Genomic DNA, 10207 nt, shown 5'->3' on the forward strand with positions numbered 1-10207 from the left:
TTTTACATATTATTATTTTATGTTACTGCTTACATCTTTGTGACTTTTTTCACGATAAAAAATATTTTATTAAACATATTATAATATAAATCAAGTACATCACTCATCATCAATACATTTCGAAATGGTACATTGCACTTTTAACCATATCCAGGTATCGTTACAGGTTAATCACAGCTTAGTAAGGCGTAGATAAATAACTAATATTAGTAGTAGTCATTCAATAAACTGCAGTTGCAGTGCAGAGGTAGCTTCTAAGTAGTAGCTGGTAAGTAATTATCAAATTACATAATGTAATAAATAGGACAGCTACAAACTGTTAGTATTTAATTATGAATAATTATAACATAAGCGATTCTATTTATTCATTGCACATGTTTTGAAAACTGTTGATGTTGCATTGCTAATTAAATAATTTTATACTTTCTGCTTTCAATTTTCGTGAGAATAGAAACACTGTTAATTTCAAGTTTCACTGTCATTGTCAGTTACAGTGTAATTCAGAGCTGTGCAATGTCAAATTTATTTTAAAATTAACTTTGAGCCTTTAAGATAACCAAACAAGTTGATTAAAAAATAACCGCTTTGTAAATTGTATTAAAGTATGTAGGCATTGTACTTAAAATAAAAATTATTATTTTATTTTTGAAGTACTTAACGAATTACTTATACATTAGATTTTATGTTATTATTGAGCAATTTATAACACTCAAAAGAACTAAGTTATTTGATAGAGTAAGAATAATCATAATTTAGAAAAAAATATATTAAATGGATACTAAGAACGTGATCAATAAGGTTTGTACTATTCTCCTTAAAGAACTTTTTTTAATATTATTTTTTTATCTTATAAAAAAATTAACAGGATTTTGGCATTGTGACCAAAACAGAAGATCTATCATTAAAAAAGTAATACTGATAAGTTCTAAAAATTACATGATAGCGTCTTACTTATTTGTAGGTGCAAAAATTATTAAATGTCTTCTATGTACAACAGAAAGCGGCAAGCAGTGTTACCAAGTGTTGGAAATGGAACATTAATGAATTTACTAATAGTCAAGTTAATCATAAATATGCAGTACTTGTGCTCAATCGAACAATATCTCAGAAGCAAGAATTTATAAAGAAAATATGGAATAATGGTAAGGAGTTTATGTAAGTCATTATTTTTATTTTATCAATGTATTTACAAATGAATTATTTCCACGAAGGTCTTAACTAAGTACAGATAAAATTAATAATAGTTTTTGTACAAATAGTGTGTGGAAAATTTTAGTAGTATTATCCCCTTTGAATTGCAATTTCATTCCTAAACAAAAACAAAAAAAAAAAAAAAGAATCAGGCTTATTGTCACCAGTGAGTAATATGATAAAGAATTTGCTTTTAAAGGTTAATTTAATTTTACTCCAAAATCAGAGTGTTGAAACTGCAAATGAAACAAAGTCATTAATTGATATATAAATATATAATACATTAATAAACACCAAAGCAGGTTTGACGAAAATGCATGATTAGTGTTCAGTGTATGTAATGATTTATTACCTCACAATTTAAAAAATTACATCAATGTTTTTCTTAAGGAAAAGCCATAAGTCATAAATCATTGTACATGATATTACTGTTTTTAGATATATAATTACCTGCGTGAGTTTCATTGCATATATATTTTTCCTTCTAACTAATAATTATAAAATTCCTCAAATGACCTATTAGTAGAATAATATGCACTTTTGTACTGTATCCTTAAGTATTGTACATAAATACATAAGTTGTAATTTTTTTTTATAGCAACTTTAAGAATAAATTTACATAAATTATATAAGTTGTAATTTTTTTTATAGCAACTTTAAGAATAGCGGTTGACGGAGGAATGGTACATTGGGAGAAATTTGTAAATAAGTTACCTGTAAATGACCAAGGAACAATGAAACTACCTGACCTGATTACAGGAGACTTTGACTCCATAACTGAAGATGTACTAGAAAAATATAAAAAGAAAGGTTGTAAGGTGAACATTTAAAATAATAACAACTATTTTAGGCATAATGATTAATACATTCCTGTAGCTTAAGTAATATTTTAAAAATGGAATAATTTTATCTGTTATCAAAATCCATAGACATTGGCCCTTTCTCTCTTTTGTGTAAGAGTTTAACACCAGGTTTTTTGATATAAAGTATATATGTGTTTTCAGATATATAATTAACCAAAGCTTTATATTAGAATACTTTTAACTACTAATCAAAGTGTATTGGCTTTTATTCTGTGACACTAAATCACTAACTAATTAGTACCTAATGGTCAACCTCCAAACCAAGCTTAAATTGTTATGTTTTCTGTATAGATCTTTTGTTAAATAGACGTAAACGACATATTTATCAATACTACTTTAATGTTGTTCGATATTCGCTTCTCATCTATAGGTTGCTACTTCAAATCCAACTTGCTTATACACTCATAATCCAATAAACCACATTAGTGGTTCAGGTTCAGTTAAAATATTTAGTACGGCTAATCAAGCGTTAAATGCAGTAAAGATTTTTTTTATATAAATTTTTCGTACAAAAAAGTTTTCTTCATTTGTTTTAGGTTTTATTTCATTACATAATTGATAATATGGAGCAGTTTTTTTTAATACAGTCATATAATATAGGTAATTATTGTACACAAAATTTATCAATAATCGTGAAGGTCACCTAATTTATTTTGCTTACCAAACATATGTTACAAATTATTTTAATGAAAAATTGATAATAAAAGACAAAACATACATGAATTGTTTACAATTAACCTTACATCTTTATCACACACAGCACACAGTACACTTATACCTAAATGTTGTTTAGACGGTTTCTAGGCAAAATAGTACTTATCGAATTCATAGTTGATTGGAAACATTGGGAATAAGACGATATCATTTTAGTTATTTGTTTCATACATTCAATATCAAACTCACAAAAAATACATAAGTCTTGACTTTCTTTCGCCGGTTCTGTTTAGGATCTTTAATTTGACAATCAACAAATAAGTGCAAGCTTGAATAAAGGGATTCTATTTGATTTGATTTAAAAACTGATTTTCTCTTTATGTAATCATTGATTTGTCGTTACAAGAAAGAGATGGTATTGCTTAATTAATCAACTCCTCAATAATATTTAAAGCTCAATGGTCATATTCGACCATTTATTTATTAATTTTTATTTATGTATTTTTTTATTTTATGGTAACGAATTTCAGGCTATTCACACCCCAGATCAAGATCACACGGATTTCACGAAGGCCTTAAAAGAATTGAACAATTACTGCACAGATAACAAAATCCAGGTAAGCTATAGAAATAATTTTATATTAGACTTGCAACGAATAGTAAGTTCGGCCACCTAACCGAATACTAATATATAATATAGATGTTGCGAGCCACCTAAGCTAATAGCTGAGGTAAAAGTATTCGACCGAATGTAGTGCCAATACTTGAACAGACGCAGAAAAATTCTTAACTTTTCTAATACTGAAGATTATGTACCTGTGTTATTTACCAATGACTACTTTAATGATGAATCGATTTTTTTTATTTTATCAATTATCTCCCTATGACAATGTACATAACTTAATTATCGGCCGAATTTATAAAAGCAGCCGAATACCGAAAAGTAAGCGAATATTCGTTGCAAGCCTAATTTATGTTTAAAAAATAACCCTTTGCATGTATGAAATAAAGATACCGGTTATGTAACTACATTTAAAAATATATATAAATAGTATACATAAAAAAGGTAGCTTCTTTTCCTTAAACTCTTCTTGTGTCTCAAGTGTTCAAGTGTTGTGTGTCTCTTAACTTCATGACATTTTTTAACAGATGGATCATGTTATTGCTATAGCACAAAGCTCGGGAAGAATAGATCAAATTCTAGGTAATATACAAACGTTATACTTAGTCAAAGAGGAGAGTTTGTTGCACCCTGAAACCAAAATGTATATAATGTCAGATGATTCTCTGACATGGCTCCTGAGTCCGGGAGATCATATCATTGATATACCAGAAGAAAGCAGGCGAACTAAAGGTTGTTGGTGCGCCTTGATACCAGTTGGCGAAGTTTGCGAAAGTGTTACTACAAATGGGCTCAAATGGAATTTAGGTGACTAGTTTTATATTTATATACCCGTTATTATATTTAGTTATTTACCCGCTTTCCATTTCTTTCAAATTAAATCATCCACGCTGGTTGTCTGGAAGAAATCGTTCTTTAGCGATAAGACCGACTGTTGTATATTTCTTTTTTTTATATTATGTAATTGAATGTAAGTTTTATTTTTCTTGTGTCTATCTATCTAGCCCGGACTTTGCACGAAATAAGAGTCTACGTAAAACGTTGTTTAAACCATCTATTTTGCTACACACACATACATATATTATACAGGAAAAAAAATAAATTTAATGAACACAGTGTAGGTAGCAAGGGGTTCATCTCAGTATAAGCTGTGCTAATGCACATCATTGATTTTCAAATGGCCCCTGACTATTGACTACACACGAAAATATATAAATGAAATTATGAGAACAAAAACTAAAAAACCCAATGATATTCTAATAAACAGATATGTTATATCCATACTAAACAACAGAAAAAAGTGTGCCGCGTCGGGGACCGTTTATTTTAGTTTATATTTGCATTTCGTTAAAAGTAAAAAGGATAGCTTGATAAAACAATAAGTAAAAGCGATAACTAGATGTTTTAATTACGCAAAACGTATTACTACGTAATTATGATGTATTATAACGTATTACTACGTAAAACGACTGAAGGGAAACGTCCCAATTAGGACGTTTTCTAGTCTTCACTTTTTGCGCGTTAATAACATATCTGTTTACTAAAACATCATTGAAAAAATCCTTATACTAAAAAAAAGAAATATTACGCAAAAAGAAAAACATCACAAGGAACTTAGAGATAAGATAGACAGACAGACTTAGACATAAGACATTAAAATTGAATATGATTAATACTAAGTCTATGAGGTAATTTAAGTATATATTTTTGTATCTGTTTTATTTAAGTTTACAATAGCCAGGAACATTCTTGGGCGTACGTTAAACAACTCCGCCAATCGTTTCCTTATTTATATTCTAGACAATCAGCAGTTGAAATTTGGAGGATTGGTGAGCACGTCGAACACTTTCGATGGATCTGAACAAGTGAAGATCAAGTGCAGTCACACACTCGTCTGGGCGATGGAAATACCCAGCTTGACAAGTAAGTAGACATGATAAGCGACATGTTAACATTGATACTTATTTTAAATGGTATTTATAAACGTGCTGTAATATTAAGGTTTGGGACGATTGGGATAATGTCCTGATAGATTAATGTGGAAAAGCAAACAAAATGTAACGATGTCAAGGGATTTTATTGTCGTACTAACTTATTCGAGACTATTCTAGAATACAAGTAAACTCGTTTGACACACAAACGAAAAAAGAACAAAAAAACAATATAGCCAGTAAACATTATTAAAGACCTATTTATTGATGTCATTTTGTAAGACCCAATGCCTTATGTATATGTATACAGTTGTGCCTTAATAAAAATGTTTCAAATCGGAAAGGGTCTATATATCATTTCATATAAAACACTTAAAATCTCAGTAGTACTTTTACTGAAATTGCCATAGTCCAGTACATACCTATTCATTTACAAAGACATATTAAATTGCTATCATGAATGAGTAAAATTTGAGATGTGTTAGTGTGTGAGAGACACATAAGAGTAAACACAGGAAAAAACGAAATTCGACTATATTTGTATATTTTTGTAACTTGAAACGCGAATGAGAATTAAAATACCAACTTTTAAAATTGCATTTTGATTTATGGATTTTTGAATAATTAAGTATTATTTTCAACTTTCGTTAGTAAATAAGCAGTTTATATTCATAATATACACTGATTACAATAATTCACAATTTATTTTTCGCATTGTCAAATAGCCTATTGCAACAGTATAAGTTAAAAAGAGATCTAAGATATAATATTAAATCATAGCCTACTTTTTATATATTTGGCTTTGATTGACAATACGCCCAAGAAATGTACAAGTAATGTGTAGGTACCTCCCCAAATCCTGTAAATAGCTAATTGTTGGAATTTCTGTTGCAGATGCACATTCTGATAAGGAGTAATTTGTTTTTTTGACATGAACTTAGTTTAGTGCAGTCAAATATATGTAACCGAGGTAAATGGGGACCGTCGTTATCATAGTTCTAATTAGATGGAGGCTTTGTTGCTGACTCAAATATTATTCTTAAGTTTATATGAACCTGTTACTATAACATCTACTTCAGCCAAGAATATTAAAGAAAATAGTCTCATTATTTTAAGTGTCAAATAATGGCGTTTGCAAAAAATAATAAGTAGACTCACACTCCTTATTGATAGATATTTTTCAACCAATTATGACTTAAGTTTTTTTTTGTTTATCTACCTCAGAATAGTTGCATAATGTTTGTATTGGATGTTATATTTATTATATTTAAAAAAAATTTTTCCTTTTACCGAATACAACCTCTACTCACTCATACACTTATACTTTCTTCTTTGTTGTGCTGAAATATTTTGAAGTGATTGAAAATCTTTTTTTATCTGTGTCTAATTAAAACTTATTATTTTAAACCAAGAAAGAGAATGTCATATTCAAATAGTTTGAAAGTAATAATTGTCTACAAGCCTGTTTCAATTTGGATGAAAAATGGACAAAGACTATGTCACGTCTCTTCGAATTTGATTCTTGCCTCTTATTAGCGGCTAAAATATTTGGTACTATTTCATCCGACCTGCCAATTTATTCAAGATACTTCTTCGCCGCTGAGTATAAGTGATTAATCGTAAATTAGGCTCAATTTGAATAACAAAACATTGCTTGCCCGTATTTTTGTTTAAGAGAAATTTGTATAGCCTCCAAACAGCATCCTTCACCAAAGTTTAAGTGTAGTAAGGTAGGCTCTTCTCTCCTTTCCTTACCGCTAATTTGAACCCGCCTTTTTTTTCGCTGGAAAAACGCTTTACTTGCTTCCCCCACGTGCTGGATGGGGGGTGGGTGGTAATTTGAACCCAGTGGGTAAGGTAGTTAGGGTTTAGTCGAGTAGGTACCACCCTCTCGTCAGATATTCTTCTTCCTAACAACAGTACTTAGTATATTAGTATAGGTATTCCAAAATAACTACAGGCACAAGGAACTTAATACCTCGACTCCCAAAGTAGCACTTTTTCGATTTAAAGAATAGTTAATATGTTTTACATGGCCAATGTCTATAAGCGGTGTTGCCCACTTAAAATTAGGTGGAAAATTTTCTCATCCTTGGCATACGTAGGTATATAGTTTTTTAAAACTCGACTTGTGATTACTGGGCTTGAAATCAATAAAATTAAAAAAAAATACACAGTTTGTGCTAACATCATATGCTTAGAACTTAAATGTCCTATCTACCTCTAATATTTTTATAGGTGGGCGTGTTTTTGTTGTAGATAAGTCTGTTCATTTATTCCATAATATTTATAGCACAAACTATGATTTTATATATGTTTCAAAAGATCATATGTATATCAAAATATTCGTGCATGTTGTGAGTTTTTTTTGTTTTGTTATAAAGGATACTTTACACTGTTAAATGATTTTTATTACTTAATTGTGGACATTCAGTTATAATGTTGCCATTAGAATAAACTATTTTATTGAATTTTATTTGTAGACACGGTAGAGTAACTTTTTGTATTGGGATGGTACCATGATATGTATAGGGCTATTGGTATTTCCCGTTAAGAGGTAATAGGAGTGACTATTTGCGATAATTTTAACCCCCATATGAACCCTGTATATAGTAATATTTTTTTGATTTCAGTCTTGAAAAAATCAGCCAATTATAGTTTACATTTGATTTTAATGTTGAACATTTACAGAATTTTCCGCGATGTATACGTAACGTGTTACCCACACAAACTAAACTAACAAAATAAGTAAAAAAAAATTATCATTTTTATACTAACTCTTTTGTAAATTAGGTTCAAAGGAAGACTTTTAATATTAATTTATACTGTTGGTTGTATTAGTGTAAGTGTCATTATATTAAGATGGTTTGGGGTAGTCGGGTACGCTTTGTGCTCACACAAAGCGAAAGGGTTAGACTGTTATTAAGATAACTGTTAACAATTTTAATATATAAAATATATATATTTGTCAAATAAAATTTGAAGACCTAAGAGCCTTGAAGATTTAAGTATTAAGAATTTATTGAAACAAGTGAAGAAAAATGATAAACGTATGAGACATATTTTTTAATCTATGAAAATTATAAGCTCATATTATTGAGGCTTTTATCTCCTAAATCTAGCCTTCCTTAATAATAAAATAGATATGTATCATCAAAGCATCTGGGATAATGTTGTCAGTTTATTATTATAATTTGCCAAAATTTTGTATTTAAAAAAATCCAAAAACTCTCTACCAGTAAATATAGAAGCAAATCTTCAAATCATGAACAATTACATTTTCTAATATAATATACAAATGTACATCACACCTATGAAAAATATGTAAAGATTATTATATAATTTTAAAAAAAAATCCGATGAATAAAGTAGACTTTTATTAGAAAAAAAAAATACAACATATTTTTGTATTATGATTAATTATCATATCATCAGTTAACACAATGGTTATATCAAACACACTGCTTTTAGAGGAATATATATTCTATTATGGTCATACAATCAAAACTTCTGAGTGAAATAATACTAAAACTCTTCTTCGAAATATCTATTTATTTTTAAATATTGAAATATTATGTAACAATTATAATGTTATGGCAACACCTACTTAATAAAATGTTTAATTGAATCCGTTTTTTGGTTTTCATTAATGTTATAATTTTCATAATTAAATAACAGAACTGTTGACATTTTTAATAAACGTTGTAGATATAAATAAACCCTTGTTTGATTATTCTTTAAATTATTAAACGCTCATTATTATATTATTAAAATTGTAACACTAACTGGTTACAGTGTGTGTTATTAGTTAATTAACAGAAATAAATTTCTTATGTGTAATTTATTATCTTAATTAAATGTAGAAGTGTTTAAGAGATATCGATAAAGTAGGTCATGTGTGTTGATCATACGGATGAGAAATTTATAACGATTTTATCAAACATGACCTTTTAATTTTAAATAATACAATATCTATAAAACACATAATGTCTAGCAAAACCCTTTGAGACACTTCCTATAGTTATTCCTGAATTTATTCCTTTATTGATCATCTATCTATACTTTATTTGGTGGTAGTGCTTTGTGGAAGTCCAACGGTAGTTACCACCGTTTATTTTATCGCCAAACGGCAATACTCAGTTTTGTTGTGTTCCAGTGAAGGGTGAGTGTATTTACGGTCATAAGGAACATATCAGCTCAAGGTTGTTGGTGCATTGCCGCTGTAAAAAATGGTTTATTATTCTTACAGCACCATTATCTTTGGTCGGTGGTGACCATTTAGCATCAGGTAGTCCATCTATTCGTCCGCTTAATATAAAACAACTCTCTTCAAGTAATGTAATTCAAAAACAATCAAATAGTACTCTATAAGTTCCATTAAACAATATCTACTAATTTTTAATACAATTTAAATAAACTGTTATTGAAAACAATGTGATTGTTTTATTTATTTTATATGAAAAATAATATTACTTCAATCTTCATAAATATTCGTTTAACATTACTCAATAAATCTATATAGTTACTAGTTTGTACATAATAAACAATATTTCACAGCAACCTGACGTTATAATTGTTGTTTAATTTAATATATTGATGTAAAGTTAATTGCCATGTTTTATTAAATAACAGACTTCTTATGTAGAAAAAAACCGGCCAAGTTCGAGTCGGACTCACACACGAAGGATTCCGTGCCATTGACTAGGTAACTTTTGTTATATGAGAGAGAGCCCTTAAATAATTATTTTATTAAAACACAATTAAGTATTTTGTGAATATTGCAAGTGCCTACTTAACAGGCATATTCCAGTAATACACTAAAACAGAATATACCCGCGTCAAATTTATAAAATCTCACCTACAGCCAAAAATCATCCTGCCCATTTTATTTCCTCAAGGGGCGAATTAAATAGTTTGAGGCCTTTTCCGGGACTCAAACTATCTCC

The 10207-nt window shown here is 28.9% G+C and overlaps 1 protein-coding gene across 2 annotated transcripts; it reads left to right on the forward strand.

The window, feature by feature from the left end:
* The first annotated feature begins 470 nt into the window (after nt 1–470).
* Nucleotides 471–6460, forward strand: LOC124532327 (thiamin pyrophosphokinase 1). Of its 2 annotated transcripts, none has more exons than XM_047107188.1 (7): nt 471–798; nt 962–1142; nt 1843–2009; nt 3239–3325; nt 3858–4137; nt 5131–5253; nt 6156–6460. In XM_047107188.1, the coding sequence occupies exons 1-7, from the start codon at nt 772–774 to the stop codon at nt 6176–6178; spliced, it is 888 nt and encodes a 295-aa protein (XP_046963144.1). In that variant the 5' UTR covers nt 471–771; the 3' UTR covers nt 6179–6460. The 2 variants fall into 2 exon arrangements, with proteins under 2 accessions (XP_046963144.1, XP_046963145.1); XM_047107189.1 differs by having other exon boundaries at nt 472–798; nt 998–1142; nt 6156–6459.
* The last annotated feature ends 3747 nt before the right edge of the window (nt 6461–10207 follow it).

The sequence above is a fragment of the Vanessa cardui genome, chromosome 9, assembly GCF_905220365.1.
Source record: "Vanessa cardui chromosome 9, ilVanCard2.1, whole genome shotgun sequence".
NCBI lineage: Eukaryota > Metazoa > Arthropoda > Insecta > Lepidoptera > Nymphalidae > Vanessa > Vanessa cardui.

Excerpts from the sequence above, each read along its gene's own strand:
- LOC124532327 (XM_047107188.1), top strand. The coding sequence starts at position 772 with ATGGATACTAAGAACGTGATCAATAAG. Across the intron at positions 799-961 it reads CTAAGAACGTGATCAATAAG|GTGCAAAAATTATTAAATGT; the intron begins GTTTGTACTATT and ends ACTTATTTGTAG. Across the intron at positions 4,138-5,130 it reads TGGGCTCAAATGGAATTTAG|ACAATCAGCAGTTGAAATTT; the intron begins GTGACTAGTTTT and ends TTTATATTCTAG.